At 36.9% G+C, this 18606-nt stretch overlaps 1 protein-coding gene across 23 annotated transcripts in view; it reads right to left on the bottom strand.

Annotated features, from left to right (window-relative positions):
- The window catches only part of FUT8 (fucosyltransferase 8), a 332165-nt gene that overhangs the window by 65895 nt on the left and 247664 nt on the right, over positions 1–18606 (bottom strand). For all 23 annotated transcript variants that reach the window (XM_070797716.1, XM_070797721.1, XM_070797729.1 and 20 more), the window contains one exon: positions 1033–1270. In XM_070797716.1, coding sequence (XP_070653817.1) covers positions 1033–1270 — 238 coding nt within the window. The remainder of the gene's footprint in view (positions 1–1032; positions 1271–18606) is intronic.

The raw sequence follows: 18606 nt of genomic DNA, 5'->3' as shown, positions 1-18606 counted from the left end.
GCATTATACATATTAGTGCACTTAATCCTATCAACAACTCAAAGAGGTAAGTAAATTGTTACTCTTCATTTTACCGATGAGGAAATGAAGGCCTAGGTTAAGTTTACTTGCCCAAGATTACAATAAGATACAGCAAAGATTTTAACAAAGGCAGCCCAACTTTGGACCTTATTTAAAGATCATCACTGTAGGAAAAATAAAAGACTAGTGGCAAGAAACTCTACCTATACTCTATCCCTTCTATCACCAAGTCCTCGGAGAGAAATTTCTTGCTCATCTTTGCATCTCTTCTCATGCCTAGCATTGTACCTTAAACATACTGTTCCTCATTAAATGTTTCCTGAATAAAATTAAAATCACATAAACAAATTAGGCTTCATTGTCCTCAACTATAGAATGGAGATAAAGGTACCTTCACTGTCTAGGTGGTTGTCATAGTATGGTCCCTGAACCTGGAAACTTTGTCAGAAATTCAAATTTTAGGCCCTGTCTCAGGCTTACTGAATCAGAAAATAGTATTTTAATAAGCTCTCCAGATAATTCTCATGCATGCTGAAGTCTGAGAACCAGCAATCTATGTTATAATTAAATGAGTACAATAATGTGAAACCACCCCAAAAAGAGAAGGTACATCATCATCATTGAAAGAATAAATTATGTTCCTTGAAAAAACTTAGTGATTTTGCTAGATCCAGATAAAAATGAACATTAGAGATGAAACTGATCATGAGGGAATTCCCTGGTAATCCAGTGATTAGGACTCTGCACTTCCATGGCAGAGGGCACAGGTTCAATTCCTGGTTGGGGAACTAAGATTCCTGCATGCTGGGTGGTGTGGCCAAAAAATAAGACATTTATCATGAAACACTTTGTGAATAAAATATTACTATTCTAGATTTTATCTGGATAATGTATGGTATTCACAATGCAGAGAAAAAATACTAAGATCCATAAGGTTGTAAGTAGAAATCCGATAACTTGGTTATGCAGTAGTTCAACACAGAGAGATGACAAGTTGCACAGGCTTCTTACCTGACCAGTGTCCAGTGGAGACACCAGATCTGTCTGTGCAGGTCTCACTTACAGGTCTAAACACAGTTTCCCATCCTCCAGTAGCATAGCGCCAATTGTGAGATTCCAAGATGAGTGTTCGCTGGGTGCCATATGCAATCATGAAGCAGTAGACCACATGATGGAGTTGACAGCCATAGCCACAGCCTTTGTTGATGTTACACACCAGCTTCTTGGCTTTGCTGCAGTCCTTGGGATTCTGTCAGTAAGGAAGAGAAACAAAGGCAACAATAAACTGTATGGAGAGGTTAACTCCTCTTTATAGGCGGCAACTGTCAAAAATCAATATAATAAGCCAGGACCAGTCCAGTATATCTTATTAAGCAAGGCATTTAGTTTTTAAGATTAGATTTCACAGAATCCACTGAAAATTTTATGTGCATACTTTGGGAGATGGCAGTGAAAAAGACCAGTTACTTCAGAAACATCACCAACAAATGTGAAATTAAGCAGTTACATAAAAAAAATAATAATACTCTTTCACTTCTCTATCACTCGGAACATGCAAGTATGATTCTCTTTGAATTCAAAGTTGCACACATTGAAATCTTTATAAAAGGAGCAAAATAGTTCATTTACTCCAGCTGCACTTCAGCATTCTGAGCTTATTACCTTCACAGATGAAACTCAAATTATCTTAAAGGAAAAACTATAATTTATCTAATAATTCTACCTATTCCAGATTTCAAGATGTCACTAACAAAATGGACTTTGGAAGTAAAGTCACTGAATACTGTAAAAGGATATGAGTTCAACAGTTAAAAAATATCAGTCATAGGACTTTAAGAAAACAAAACTGATGCTACTGGTAATTTTCAAAATAAAATGTAGAACATGCTTTATATCAGATATATTGAGAATGTGTTATGCCAATTTTTAATAAGGCTATCCATTTTTTCTTATTTACATACTTTAATATGACTAGCAAGTGGTTAAAACACTTTAATATTATTTGTATTATCTAACAATGGGTCCAGTGGGGTCCAGTGGGGTTAAGCAAATGTGAAAAATTCTTTTTTCCCATTCTAAGGTATCAACCCCATCATATTTCATTTGGGCTATCTGTAAATACCCTAGGCAGCTTAGTTCTTCAAATAAAAATCTGTTTTGACAAGGACTCCTTAGCCTGAGAAAATTTTCAAGCTGTTCTGTCTGCAGGTCCGGGAGAGAAAGAATGGGTACTTTTAGGAACAGCATCTTTTCTTCCACATAGCAATAAGCAAGGTAATCAGTTCTCAATTTATATCAGCCTTTAATAAAGCAGTTGCCAAACCACAAATCTACAACTATTTTCTAGGGACATCATCTTGTCATGTCATCATCACACTTGTCATGTCAAGTAGAGCCCTAGAAACAAAAGCTAGGATGATTAGGCTATAAAATGATTCGGGGGAAAAAAAAAGCTGAGAAGGGAAAATGCAACACACAATTACTTTCAGAATTATCTTTCATATTCAGATGTGCCACTGTACGCTAGTCCTTTCAGATCAAAGAAGAACCTATATCATCAAGAGTCTTGTAAAGAGTTAGAGCCTTTAAGAATTCAAGAAAGCCCAAACAAAATTCAGCAAGATGTGGTCAATGCTGTTTCCCCAATCAAGTTCTAGAGCTGCTGATTCTCTTCGCTTGAGACTGAACTCAAGGACAGACTCCTCAGGCTGTAAAGATTCCCACTTCAGCCACGGAAGATTTGAGAGGAACAGAGGGGGTCTGATGTTGGGAGACCAATTCATCATTTACTCTCTTACAATATTATACAAGGATCTGGGAGTAAATAATGTTCTCAAACTGATCCAAAGCTTTATTATTAATTCAACAGTTAAGAGTGCAAAGAGTATTGACATTTGTTAGGTTTTTCATGATTTGTAACAAATAAAACACCCTGAATATTCCTGAAATTCATATGAATGGAAATGTCCTTCACATATTTTTCAATAAACATTTTCTTTTACAACTGCTTTGAGATGTACAGAATTATTGCAAAGTTAGTACAGAGATCCCACATACCTCACAACCAGTTTTCCGTATTATATCTTATATTAGTTTTAATTTTTTTTAAGGAAAAAAGAGAGTAAAGAAATACAATAATTAAAACATCTGATGTTTAGTTTTCAAACTGTAGATTTTTTTTGCTGAAAAGAAGACTCACATCTACATTAAAAAATATACCTGTATTTCTTAAGAGTTTAATTAGAACCCAATGTTTCAAGAACTGAAGTCTAAGGAAAAGAGGATAATTTATGAAATGAAGCGTATTTCAAGAGTCTTAATGTGTCTCCAAGTAAGCTGGTGACAGAATATATTAAATCTTTCTGTAATGTCAAAGATAACACAGAGAAAAGGAAAAAAGTCTATTATGTTTGGTTCTGGAATGAGAAAGGTCTACATATACGTGTAACCAATGGAAGACTCTAAGGCAGAGAGTGATAAGAGAAAATGAATGGCTGTTTGGAATGATAATAGTTAGACAAAACACTGAAAAGACTCAGAGCTATAGCCCATTTTTTTTTTAACCAAAATGATATTTAAAAGTCTGCAAAATTCAAAGGGTCTTATTCATAAAATATTCATAAAAAAGAGAGAGATAGCAAGAAACAGAAAAAGTTTATGTTCTAATATCTAGGGGAAAAAAAGGCAGATATATAATAGGTAAACAAAGCAACAACTCTGAGATGGATAGGGACTTATTCTAATGGAAAGGAACCTTATATAAGAAAACCCATCATCAGAGCTAAGTCTTTGTTATCCACCACTGTTATGAAGTAGCAACAGAGATTTATGGAATTCTATAAACGTGAAACAGAGCCATTGTTATACATACATACATTCATATACATAATCTCCAAATTTCTTACCAAACAGACTTTGTCAGTTACCACTGATCCTCATTTTAGACTTTTCTGGTGATGTCTGCAAAACACTTGAAGTGTGTCTGTATTATTCGTAAGCAAGAATATAGAGAAGGGCTTCATTACTAAAAGCTTTACTTTAATCATGTTATCATTTTATCAGGGTAGCTATTTCTGATGATAAAATCTGTTTTTTGTTTGCTTCTTGTGTGCCTAATGCACTCTCTTCTATATTTCTCTACTAGAAATGCCAAAATGCAGGCAGATAATTCTGTTCTACGCTGTAATTCTTTTGCTTTTTCCCCTCCTTATGGTTTTACGCTGCTCCCTCCACTCATCTCTCCCTCTCTCATTCCCTCCCTAGCTCCCTTTCTCTCTCTCTCTCTCTCTCTCTCTCACACACACACACCACATACACACACTTGGAATATGATACACTTCCAGCAGATAGAGGCTCACTAAGAAGCAATTCTTGTTGGTGAGTGGGAGATGGGGAAATATAGAATGAAAATGTTCCCCCATAAGTCCCCTGGGAGATAGTCTTACTTCTCCCTCCTTTTGCCTTGATTATCACTGAGTGATCAAGTATAGGTGAAACTTTGTTCATTTAATAAATATTTATTAAGCACTAAATGTATACAAGGAAACATGGGATATGTATGACAATCCAATAGAATAAGAAATTCTACACATAAATAACCACAATAGTAGACAATTTAAATGTTTTAAGATCATGGTAAACAAGGAATTAAGGAACAGAAAAATCACTTTCAGTTGGACTGAAAGGGTTATGAATAAAACTGCATTTAAAATAAACCTTTAACATATAATTTATTGTGTTTTTGAAATGCTAAGTAAATGTACTTTTCCCATTATTCAATGATAGTCCATAATGCAAAGAATAATTGTGAAGGGCAAAGTGAAATTACTTTACAAACTCTATAAATTATATTTAAAATGTAGGGTTTTGTATACCAGGTCTTCTTAAAGTCAGACTCATCAACAGACACATGTATTCTTGCTTCTTTCAATGGTGATGCTATTTAAGTTTTAGAATAGGAGGTAAATTTTTCAAAATTACTTAAGATATCGTGTTCTACTTGAAGAACTACAGAGAGGTTTAAGATACAAGTTTTTTTCCTAATTCAAGCTCTGTTATGAATTCAGTTTTGTGATTTTTTGCTTCAATTTGGTAATGTATAATTGAGATAAAAATTACCTCTCCCCATAACTGCTCCCTGCTCACCTCCTTCTATCTCAGAGATAATATGAGACTAAAACACATGTATACACTCAAAGCTAATTCAAACATACTATCTCATTTATCCTCATAATCTCAAGAGACATTACTTCGCACTGGATAAATGCTGTTCTATTTGTATTTAGTGCTATGAGGTGGCCCAATCACAGGCCCTTATCAGCTAACAATGTTATGTAACAATTTTACAGTTATAATTCTGCAGTAAAGCTGTCACCATAGTACATATAAGAAATAAGGACTTGAGATAAAACAGAGTTCTTCTGTATTCCTTTTGTTCAGCTCTTTTTTTTTTTTTTTTTAAACACTACCTGAGGCATTTCTTCTGACACCGTTAGTTTCTAAGAATGACCCTATCTCAACAGAACTGAAATCTGCATTTGCTTTCACTGTCCTGTAAATAAACATTGGGAAGCATATTTAAATCAATATTCCTCTAACTAATACAATATATTAAAGGAAGCAGCATCTCTTAAGCCTAAATGATTACTAATTCACTAAAGGCACCATCAAATGCTAAAATACTTGATTTACTTGGGTTACAACACAAAAATAGTCACTCTGGGATGTGAAGAGCCAGTTTAATTAGGAAGCCAGATCAATTTCTATTTTGCTAAAAAAAAGAATAATTTTGAATTAACTAGTAAACCATAAGCATTATTATATAACTTAGGCACTGCTAGCATTGAGAGATTTCTACTTCCTTCACTTAATAAATTAGTAGTAATCGAGAATTGATGTAATATTACAAAACAGTATCAATTCTATGGCTTTTAAATCACAGATAAAACCTTTGCCAAGATTATTTAGATTTTTCTATACAAATAAAAGCCTCTTCAGAGGAAAACTTTCCAGTCACAGTGTAATTTCCTGGACCAAAACACTGAAGAAAAAGGCTAAATCAACAACAAACAAAAGCATTTAGTCAATATAAACTGGATATAAATATCTCCAGGCATCTCTTGCAAAGAGTAAGTGCTCACTAACTGTTAGTTCAACAGGACTGCATGTACAAGACAAAGGTGATGTCAAATCCATTGTCACAAAAATATACTAACAGGTGGCAAGCCAAAATTTATAATTCAGGTCTTGACCCATCGCTCGGTGCTCTTATTTGTCCCCTCCCCATGAAGCCTTCAACAAAAGATGCAGTGGAAAGGGTGGGCTCACAGCACTTCGCTGGTCATTGTTTTCTCAGCTTTATGAATGTCTACTTGACAAATAAGAACTGAATATATTTAAGGTGTACAATAGGCTGCTTTAAAATATGTAAAAACTGAAATGATCACCAAAGTTAAACTAATTAACATATTCATCATCTCACACAGTTATAATTTGGTTTTTGGTGAGGAGAACAGTTAAGATCAACTCTCTTAGCAAATTTCAAGTACACAATACAGTGTTATTATTTTTTTTTTTTGCCTTTGTTGTTTTTTTTTTCTAATTTTATTTTATTGTTAAACTTTACATAATTGTATTAGTTTTGCCAAATATCAAAATGAATCCGCCACAGGTATACATGTGTTCCCCATCCCGAACCCTCCTCCCTCCTCCCTCCCCATACCATCCCTCTGGGCCGTCCCAGTGCACCAGCCCCACGCATCCAGCATCGTGCATCGAACCTGGACTGGCAACTCGTTTCCTACATGATATTTTACATGTTTCAATGCCATTCTCCCAAATCTTCCCACCCTCTCCCTCTCCCACAGAGTCCATAAGACTGTTCTATACATCAGTGTCTCTTTTGCTGTCTCGTGCACCGGGTTATTGTTACCATCTTTCTAAATTCCATATATATGCGTTAGTATACTGTATTGGTGTTTTTCCTTCTGGCTTACTTCACTCTGTATAATAGGCTCCAGTTTCATCCACCTCATTAGAACTGATTCAAATGTATTCTTTTTTTGTTATTAACAACTACAGTTACCATGCTGTGCATTAACTCTTTAGAAACTGTTCATCCCACGTAACTGAACCTTTGTACCATCTGGTGAACATCTCCATTTTCCCCACCTTCCTGACCTTGGTAACTACTGTTCCACTCTCTGCTTGCATGAATTTGAGTTTTTTAGATTGCTCATATATGTGAGTATTCGCAGTATTTGTCTTTGTGTGTCAAATTTCATTTACCATAGTGTCCTCCAGGTTCTTCCATGTTGTTGTAAATAGCAAGATTTTCTCTTTTTAACTATGGCTGAATAACATTCCATTGCTGTTTGTACACACACACACTTTCTCTATCCCTTCATCCACTGACAGAACCATAGGTTGTTTCTATATCTTGGCTACTGTGAATAATGATGAAATGAACATGTGTGTACAAGTATCTCTTTGAGACACTGATTTTATTTTCTTCAGATACATACTCAGAAGTGGGATTGCTGGAGTCATATGGTAGTTCTATTTTTAATTTTTTGAAGAACATCTTGTTTTCCATAATGGCTCTACCAATTTACATTTCCACCAACAGGGATGGGTATAAAGGTTTTCTTTTCTCCACATACTCCATAACACCTACTATCTTTTGTCTTTCTTGATTATAGCCATTCTAACAATTATAAGGTGATTTGGCTTATCGTGGTTTTGACTTGCATTTTCCTAATGATTAGGAATATTGAGCACCTTTGCATATACCTGTAGACTCCTCGTATGTCTTCTGATGTGCAGAAGTTTAGTTTTATATAGTCTCATTATTGATTTGTTGTTGTTTCTTAGGCTTATGGTGTCATATCTGAAAAAAATCACTGCCAAGACCAATGTCAAAGAGCTTTTCCCCTCTTTTTTCTTCTATTAGTTTTACAGTTTCAAGTCTTACACTTAAGAATCAAAACCCTGGGAATCCTTCCAGTTTCTCTCTAATAACATTACTTCCATAGGGAGGAACTGAATGACAGATAGCTCTTTCCAATAAAGAAAGGTCAGTAAAAACTAGAGAACTGAGTCAGGTAAGTTAAATTTTATTGTGCTCTTTGTTTACTATAATCACAATACAAAATAGTTTTTAATTTGCTTATTTAAAAACATTCGCAACATCTAGGTTTGTGGTGGTAATGAAGAAAAGATTCATTAATAGTGTGGTAAAAACACTTCATTGTATTGGAACAATTTGGTTTTATTTCTCTAAAATTATTTTCAGAAACCAAAGCAGAGAACGTAATGAAGCTAACAGTGGAATTAAAGTACTGCATAGTGGTAATTAAAATAAAGACTCTGGGCATAGTTAACCATGAAAGAGAAAGTTAAAAAGCATTCTCATTTTCAAAAGCGAACACCGGAAATCATTGTCTTTTAACGTATTAAGAATATTTTCATAGCAAAGTTAAAGTAGTATTAAGGTGTGCTTTTCACACCTCTAGACGCCTGCCAATGCAGGAGACATGGGTTTGATCCCTGGGTAGGGAAGATCCCCTGGAGTAGGAAATTGCAACCCTCTCCAGTATTCTTGCCTGGAAAATTCCATGGACAGAAGATCTTGGAGGGCTATGCTCTATATGCCTGAAAAGAGTTGGAAAGGACTGAGCTCACACACACAGAGAAGAACAATCTGTTGTAAATATTAATAGTAAGGAAAAAACTAGCTTACTCACAAGTAGGCTACCCAGTGCTTCAGGAAATCAATTTCCCTGTGGGTATTTCATAATGTTTTAAGAGTAACAGATCAAGATACATAGTTTACAGACTGTTATCCTGATGGATTGAAGCAAAAGGTAGGTAGTTATTACATGGTTATAGAAGAGAAAAGCTCTTCTTGATAAGTAAAGCCAGTAACTGGCTTACTTTAAATGCATTTTTTAAACTTTTGCCCTTTGCCTAGAAATCTCTATTGAATGTCTGAAAATCATCTTTAAAAAGATGGAAATTCTATAGATCCAGTAGAAAGCAACAAAGTGGAGAATTTCTTCCACTGATAGTCTCTGAGACAGTGTTCTGTCACCTCTGGGTATTCCAGATAGTCCCTAAAAGACCTCTGTGTCAAGTTCGGTACACCAGAGCAACCTTAGGAACACTGTCTGCTTCCATAGGGCCACAGAGGAAAGACAGAAGGAATGAGATGCATCCACGCTTAATTCACTCATTCAAAATCGAATGTAAACACAACTCCCTCCAAGGCTAGAGAGGAAAAGTTGTTATCTGAGGAGCCTGATTCTGCCAATCCTACATGAATGCATAGAAAATGAATTTCCTCAAGTACCTTCAATATTTCTTCCTAAGTTGACAGCTTGATTCCCAGGTCTCAGAACCAACTGAACTGGTCAGGTTAAAACTAGCACGCTTTACAAAATTAAGGTCGAATTTCAGAAAGCCCTTCCATCCACCATTATTTTACTTAACAAGACTTATGGGGCTTTCCTCATACTGGCAGATAGTCTCTACAAAAAAAAAAAAAAAAAAAAGAGGGAAGGGGGGAAAAAGAGGGAGAAGGCAGTAGTATGTGAAAGGGGGAAGAGAAAAGGAGAAGGGAAGAGAGAGGAGAGAGAGGGAGGGAAGAGAGAAGGAGGGTATATACAGGGCTGAGGGAATGGGGCAGGAGAGGGAAAAGAGGAGGGAAGAAGGGGAAAGAAGGATAAAAATAAAGGCAAGCTCCAGAAAGGTTAGCTGTGTCTTATATAGTATTCAAAACTAAAATAGATTAGCAGACACAAAAGAGAAACAGTAGCTGGAATTTTGTTCTTGTGCAAAGGCTTTATTTTGTTTTAAATAAAAGAATAACTTAACACTGTACATTCTGCAAAATGCCATTCTTCGGGGTAGAAACGATACTTACAGCACTTGTCCCTCACTGATTTTTAAATCAAACCATCAACAATAATTAAACCAGACGTCAAATCTTGCTACTACTTCTCCTGGATAGAGGCTTTGTCCCACTTTTCCATGTAGCTGGCCAAGCACTGAGAATCTACTATTAGCAGATTAAAATTTCTTTGAAATCCTTAGCTATTATTATTTTAATTAAAAAACCTCTTTAGATCACTTTTCTCACTGCCTCAGTATAACAGTGCTCTAACCAATTCATGTTATTTTCTTTACTTTTGAAAATCTTTAACTCTACATCTTTTGATGTTTATTTGTAAATAATTTAAGACTCACAATAGATTGCAAAAACAGTAGTTACTGTGAACCTTCCACACAGCTTTCCTCAAAGAAAACATCTTATTTAACCACAACACCGAATTCCTGATTATCAACATCAGGAAACTGATGTTAAACAACATTATTAACTACAAAATAGATTTTTAAGAGAGACAGGAATACCAGACCACCTTACATGCCTCCTGAGAAACCTGTACGAAGGTCAAGAAGCAACAGTTAGAACAGGACATGAACAACAGACTGGTTCCAAATTGGGAAAGGAGTACATCAAGGCTGTATATTGTCACCCTGCTTATTTAACTTACATGCAGAGTACATCATGCGAAATGCCAGGCTGGATGAAGCATAAGCTGGAATCAAGATTGCGGGGAGAAATATCAATAACCTCAGATATCAGATGATACCACCCTACTGGCAGAAAGAAAAGAGGAACTAAAAGAGCCTCTTAATGAAAGTGAAAGAGGAGAGTGAAAATTTGGCTTAAAGCTCAACATTCAGAAAACTAAGATCACGGCATCTGGTCCCATCACTTCATGGGAAATAGATGGGGGGAAAATGGGAAAAAATGGAAACAGTGACAGACTTTATTTACTTGGCCTCCCAAATCATTGCAGATGGTCCCTGAAATTAAAATATGCTAGCTCCTTGGAAGAAAAGCTATGACAAACCTAGATAGCATATTAGAAAACAGAGACATCATTTTGTTGACAAAGGTCCATGAAGTCAAAGCTATGGTTTTTCCCATATATGGATGTGAGAGCTGGACCATAAAGAAAGCTGAGCACTGAAGAATTGATGCTTTCGAACTGTGGTGCCAGAGAAGACTCTTGAGAGTCCCTTGGACTGCAAGATCAAACTAGTCAATCCTAAAGGAAATCAACCTTAATATTCATTGGAAGGACTCACACTGAAACTCGAACACTTTGGCCACCTGATGTGAAAAGCCAGCTCACTGAAAAAAGACCCTGATGCTGGGAAAGATTGAGGACAGCAGAAGAGGGTGACAGAGGATGAGATGGTTGGATGGCATCACTGGCTCAATGGACATGAGTTTGAGCAAATTGCGGGAGACAGTGAAAGACATAGGAGCCTGGCATGCCGCAGTCCATGGGGTTGCAAAGTCAGACACAACTGAGCGACTGAATAACAACAAAAACAGATATTATTTGGTTCCACTGGTTTTTACATGCATACCTTTTTTGTTTGTTTATTTGTTTTTTGGTGTAGTACTTTCAAAACCTACACAGACTCATGTAACTACTACCATAATCAGTACACAAACTGTTTCATCAACACAAAAAAATCCTTGTACATTATCCCCTTTAGAGTCACACCCTTCTTCAAACCTTAATCTCCAGAACCAATGATCTCTTTTTATCACTTAGCATAACGCTCTTGCGATCCATCCAAGTTACTGTGTGCATCAATAGTTCATTCTCTTTTATTGCTGAGTAGTATTCTGTTATGTGGAATGTACCACAGTTAATTTACCCACTGAAAGACATGTGGGTTGTTTTCAAGGTTTGATCATTACAGTTAAGTTGCCGTGTATGTGAGTATATACATTTTTGTGTGTCCATGAGTTTTCATTTCTCTAGGATGAGTGTACAGCAGTATGATTGCTGAATCACACGATAAGGTCAAGTTTAAGTTTACAGTCAAACTGTTTCCCAGAATGGTTCTACCATTTTACATTCCCATGAAGAATCTATGAGAGGGCTAGCTGCTCAGCATTAGTTTAGCCATTCTGATAGGTATGTAATGGTATCTCATTGTATTGTTAAGTTGCATTTTTAAAAATAGTTAATGATTTAAACACCTTTTAATGTGCTTATTTGTCATTCATATTTACTCTTTGGTAAACTTGTCCAAAACTTTTACCCATTTTTTTAAACTGAACTGTTTCTGATTATTGACATTAGAATGTTCTTAATACATTCTGGATACAAGACCTTTCTTGGACATGTGATTTGCAGACTTCCTCCTAGTCTATGGCTTGCCTTTTCATCTTCTTTCAAGGGTCACATTCCCAGATCAAAAGTTTTTAATTTTTATAAAGTCCGCTTTATTTCTTTTTCTTTTATGAACCATTTTGGTGTCATGTTTAAGAACTTTTTAGCCTAAGTTATAAAGATTTATTCCTAAGTTTTTTTTTATAGTTTCACATATAGAAAGCTTTATAGTTTGACATATCACATTTATTTTATCTGTCAGATTTACTATCCATTTTGAGTTAAGTAATTTTAAGTAGAGTGTGAAGTTTAGGTCAAGGGTGATTTTTTGCTTATGAGGTGTCCAATATTTCAACATCATTCATTGAAAAGACTATGCTTCCTACCTTGAACTGCTTCTGCACCCCTCTCAAAAATCAACTGCCCACTCATAAGTATATTCTCAAAGAACTGAAAACTGATACTCAAACAAATACATGTAGAGGCATGTCTTAGCAGTACTCAAATAACAAAAGGCAGAAACAGCCCAAAGGTTCATCAACAAATGAATGGACAAATACTGGAATATCCATACAAGGAATGAAGTACTAAAACAAGCTACAGCATGTATGAAACTTGAAAATATTATGCCAAGTGAAAGAAGCAGACAGGTCACATATTGTATGATTCTATTTATATTAAATATTCATATTTCAAAATATTTTTTATCATTTATCCACACACACACACACACACATATATCATGACCAAGTAGGGTTATTCTAGGAAAGCAAAGCTGGTTAAGTATTCCAAATTGACTCAATATAACCATTAACAGTTTAATTAACACTAATTAGTATGAAGAAGCACTTGACAAAATCCAACACCTATTTCTGCTTTCCTGTGCATGCTCTGAACCTCTTTTAGTATTCAATATTGACTTGTCTATAGTGGTTTTTTTTTTAAAAGTACATCATGTCATAGAGTATTTTAAATAGCAGCACTGGGTATTATAGTTTATGTACACAGAGTTTATTATAGTCTACTCATACCAACATTTTACTATTTCAAGTGGAATGCAGAAATCCTACTAACTTTTAGCTCCCTTTATCGCTCCTCTTTTATGGTACAGTTTTCTTAAAAATTACCTTTATATCTCAGGAAAAACTGAGAATGAAAAAAAGTTACCTTTATATACATTGAAAAGTATAATAGGCAATGTTATAAATTTTGATTTTCACCATCAAACATTTTACAAATATAAGGGGAGCAAACCAGTCATTTACCCTACATCCACTCTCTCATTTGTACTTTTTTTTTTTAATTCCTGACAGTCCAAGTTTCTTTCTGTTATCATTTTCTGTCTGAAGAATTTCCTTTTCTAGAGCAAGTCTGCTGGCAAAAAACTCTCTTAGTTTTCCTTCATCTGAAAATGTCTTTATATCATCTTATATTTTAACTGCATGAAGAATTCTGGGTTGTTAGTTCTTTCATTTTGACACTTTAAAAATATCTTACCACTTCTGGCTTCCATGTTTTCTGATTCAGAAGCATTGTAGCTAATAAAATGCTTTTCTCTAGTTGCTCTGAAGAATTTTCTCTTTGTCTTAGTTTTCAGCAAATTACTTATGAAGTGTCTGGGAATACATTACTTTGGGTTTTTCCCTTTAGGGCTTTACCAAATTTAGGAAGTTTTCAAATCACTGCTTCAATCGTAAGATACAAACGTACAATTTTTGTTGTCGCTGTTATTGCCCACAGGTCCCTGAGGCCCTGTTTACTTTCTAAAAAATCTTTATTCTCTCTGTCGTCATAGTGGATAATTTCTATTGATCTAACTTAAAGTGCAGTCATTCTTCCCTGTTACTGCTATTCTACAATGAGCCAGTTTTTTACTTAGGTTATTATATTTTTCAGTTCTAAAATTTCCACTTGATTTTTTTTATATATAATCTATTTCTTTACCGAGACTTTAAATGTTTTCACTTGTTTCGAGCCTGTAATAGCTTTTTGGAGCATTTTCATTACTATAGCATCTTTAAAATCCTTGTCAGATAGTTTCAACATCTGTGTCATCTCAGTGTGATGTCTGCTGATTATCTTCCGTCATGTGAATTATGGTTTTCCTGGTTCTTGGTATGATGATGAGTATTATGTTCTGACTCTGCTATTTAAATCATCTAGTTTAGTAGGCAAACTGTTTTGGACTCCAAGCTCACCTTTATGAGCTGTGGCTCAAATGTCAATTTAATTGTTAATGCCTTTTCAGTGTTTTGTTCTGCTCCACTTGTGGACTACCCAGAGGCCAGTTTGAAGCCTGATGGCTACCACACCAGAGCTCAGTTCTCAAACCTTTTTCTATATTGATTCTGATCACTTTTAGAGGTCTTCCCAGGGTTTTAAACACAGATTGTAGGAAATCTGTTTATCTAACTCCTTTCTCTTCATAATCTTTCCTCTACTCTAGATGGGAGGGAAACAGGAACTGCCCCATTATTGCAGTGTGGTGATGGTGAACAAGGCTTTGTCCAAAGTCTCTGCAACTGTAACACCAGTTGAGAGAGGTAGGGGTGCCCTTTTTATTGCAGGGCAGGCATGGAGGACATCACTGTGTGTGCAGTCTCTACAACTATGACACCTGATGAGAGCAGTGAGGAAATATTTCTCATGATGTTCACCTGGAATAGGGTAGATATAATAAACATTGGGACTTCCTTGGTGGCTCAGTGGTAGAGAATCTGCCTGTCAATGCAGGAGTTGTGGGTTCTGTCCCTGAGTGCAAACAATCCCCTGAAGAAGGAGATAGTACCTCACTCTAGTATTCTTGCTGGAAAATCCCACAGACATAGAAGCCTGGTGGGCTATAGTCCATGGGGTCACAAAGAGTTGGACACAACTGAAGTGACTCAGCAACAGTTGATCTGAATTTGGCTGGAGGGCAGTACTTTGCTGACCTCTAGTCTAGGCCTGCAAAATCTGCAAAAATAGTGTGGCTAAAGGAAAAGCAACATCGAACAAGATGGGTAGGAATACATGTCATAAAGATATAAGAAATTATATCTTGTTCTATTTTGTATTCTACTTTGATAAAACTTTGGAGATGTTCTACCATTAGTGAGTCATATGGATTTAGTCTTTCGATAAACCTAAGGAGATTTTCTAATGCCCATATTACTTTCTACTTAAATCAGCATCATTATTTTCCTAATGTATGAGTAGCTAAAATTCAGACTCATCTTTCTGATAACTAGTTTTACCTAGTCAAATTGAGTGCCCCTACAACCAAGTTTCCCTGCTAAGGTATGATTAACTTCTCTATCCAAACCTGTATTCTTTTCTTGTCCCACTCATGTTTCCCTTGGGATTAAGGAATTATCAAATAAAAGGGGGACTGAGTAGGACCCTGCAGAGTCCTCCTGGGTAGTAAAGCCCCTCTCTGTCCCTCATTTGTTTGTAGAAAAAGGCTTTAGTCTCCTAGGCCTTGGGGCTAGTGGTAAAGAATGTGCCTGCCAATGGAGGAGATGCAGGTTTGACCCCTGGGTGGGAAGATCCCCTGGAGAAGGAAATGGTCACTCCAGTATTCCTGCCTGGGAGAATTCCATGAACAGAGGAGTCTGGTGGGCTGCAGACCATGGGGTTGCCAAAGAGTTGGAGATGACTTAGCAACTAAACAACAACTCCTAGGCCTTCTAAGTCCCAAGGAACAGACTTAAAACAGTTACTAAGTAGGATATGAGGGAATGCAGAAATAAAGCAAAAGCAACAAGTAAAGTAATGATTATTAAGCAGAGCCCTAGTTCCTCCTCAGGGGATATATATAGCAATCTGATGCATATGTTTGAGTTGTTTGGCAAAAACTAAGCCCCTCGCCCAGGTGGAGGATGGTGACCACAGGCACACAGACCCTAGATTAGCTAGAATCATTGAGGATTAAGAGTCCTGAAACATCAGCCTGTCACCTCACCACCAACCAATAGACGCAAGTCCACAAACTGCAACCATGCCCCAAATGTTGCCTTTAAAAATGCTCCCCAGAAAACCACTGGTGGGTTCGGGCCTTTGAGCATGAGGTGTCTGTTCTCCTTGCTTAGTGTCCTATGATGAATGCTGTACTTTTCTTCACCACAGTCCAGCGTCCCTACATGGATTTGCTCCATGTCAGGTGAGCAGATCCATGTTTAGTTTGGTAACAACAATCCATAAATGTACTTGGAATATTGAAGGACTTGTTCTATTATGTATAGAACAAAATGGAAAACTGGATGGAATGGAAACGATATTCATCTTTTATCAGCTGGAAACAAAGATGCATGATAGATATAATGGGCAGCTCAGGGTGTATTTGTCACTTCCACTGTATAATCACAAGAGATCTGATTTAGGTCCTATTTGAATGGCCTAGCAGTTTTCCATACTTTCTTAATTTAAGTCTGAATTTTGCTAGCAAGGTAATGCTCAAAATCCTTCAAGCTAGGTTTCAACAGTATGTGAACCAACAAATTCCAGATGGACAAGCTGGTTTAGAAAAGGCAGAGGAACTCACAGATCAAATTGCCAATATCTGCTGGATCATAGAAAAAGCAAGAGAATTCCAGAAAAACATCTACTTCAGCTTCACTGACTATGCTAAAGCCTTTGACAGTGTAGATGACAATAAACTGTGGAAAATTCTGAAAGAGATGGGAATACCAGACCACCTAACCTGCCTCTTGAGAAACCTATATGCAGGTCAGGAAGCAACAGTTAGAACTGGACATGGAACAGCAGACTGGTTCCAAACAGGAAAAGGAGTACGTCAAGGCTGTATATTGTCACCCTGCTTATTTAACTTATATGCAGAGTACATCATGAGAAACGCTGGGCTGGAAGAAGCACAAGCTGGAATCAAGATTGCTGGGAGAAATATCAATAACCTCAGATATGCAGATGACACCACCCTTATGGCAGAAAGGGAAGAGGAACTCAAAAGCCTCTTGATGAAAGTGAAAGAGGAAAGTGAAAAAGTTGGCTTAAAGCTCAACATTCAGAAAACGAAGATCATGGCATCTGGTCCCATCACTTTATGGGAAATAGATGGAGAAACAGTGGAAACACTGTCAGACTTTAATTTTGGGGGCTCCAAAATCACTGCAGATGAGGACTGCAGCCATGAAATTAAAAGGCGCTTACTCCTTGGAAGGAAAGTTGTGACCAACATAGATAGCACATTAAAAAGCAGAGACATTACTTTGCCAACAAAGGTCCGTCTAGTCAAAGCTATGGTTTTTCCAGTGGTCATATATGGATGTGAGAGTAGGACTGTGAAGAAAACTGAGAGCTGAAGAATTGATGCTTTTGAACTGTGGTGTTGGAGAAGACTCTTGAGAGTCCCTTGGACTGCTAGGAGATCAAACCAGTCTATCCTAAAGGAGATCATTCTGGGTGTTCATTGGAAGGACTGATGCTGAGGCTGAAACTCCAATACTTTGGCCACCTCATGCGAAGAACTGACTCATTGGAAAAGACCTTGATGCTGGGGCAGGAGGAGAAGGGGACGACAAAGGATGAGATGGCTGGATGGCATCACCGACTCAATGCACATGAATTTGGGTGAAGTCCAGGAGTTGGTGATGGACAGGAAGGCCTGGTGCGCTGCAATTCATGAGGTTGCAAAGAGTCAGACATGACTGAGCGACTGAACTGAACCGATATAGGTATTTTAATTGATTACACAGAGATGTAGTTTTATGTTCTTATGACATCACTGAGCCATATTTATGACTTATTTGATCTTAGATTCTCAGTCAGCATTCTATCCTGAGCTAAGCAATTATGAGAAGGGAGAACGAAAAGGGGCAGTGAGGCTTACTGCTGCTGCTGCTAAGTCGCTTCAGTCGTGTCCGACTCTGTGCAACCCCATAGACGGCAGCCCACCAGGCTCCCTCATCCATGGGATTTTCCAGGCAAGAGTACTGGAGTGGGGTGCCATTGGCTACTGGACATACACAAAAAAGTAAGGGGAAAAGTTGCTCAGTTTTGGTCTACAATAACCAGGACTCACACCAAGAGCACAGCTGCCCTTCACAAACATTGTGAGCAGTCAGTGAACAGAGAGACTGATAATTCTGGGGTTGTCAATAAGAGAAAGTGTTGCATACTCTAGGGAGTCCTGGAGATGAAAGTGAATGTTCTAGTCAGAAGTTATAGCTCTTTAATGGAAAGCTGCTGTTCTAATATCAAATTAAAGCAAAATTTTAATTGCAAGCAACCTAGTTTTTACTGTATTTATGTGCTTGAGACAGAACCCATTGAATCTTAAAGGTCAGCATTTATCACTTTTCATCTAATTTTGCAACACCTTTCTCTCTTTCAGGCTGCTTACCATTAAGTGTTCTTGAGTAATCTCACGTCCAGAGCAGGACTGAAA

Source organism: Bos indicus, chromosome 10, assembly GCF_029378745.1.
Source record: "Bos indicus isolate NIAB-ARS_2022 breed Sahiwal x Tharparkar chromosome 10, NIAB-ARS_B.indTharparkar_mat_pri_1.0, whole genome shotgun sequence".
Classification (NCBI taxonomy): Eukaryota; Metazoa; Chordata; class Mammalia; order Artiodactyla; family Bovidae; genus Bos; species Bos indicus.
The sequence above is the reverse complement of the archived record's forward strand: the minus strand, read 5'-3'. Positions and strand labels throughout refer to the sequence as shown.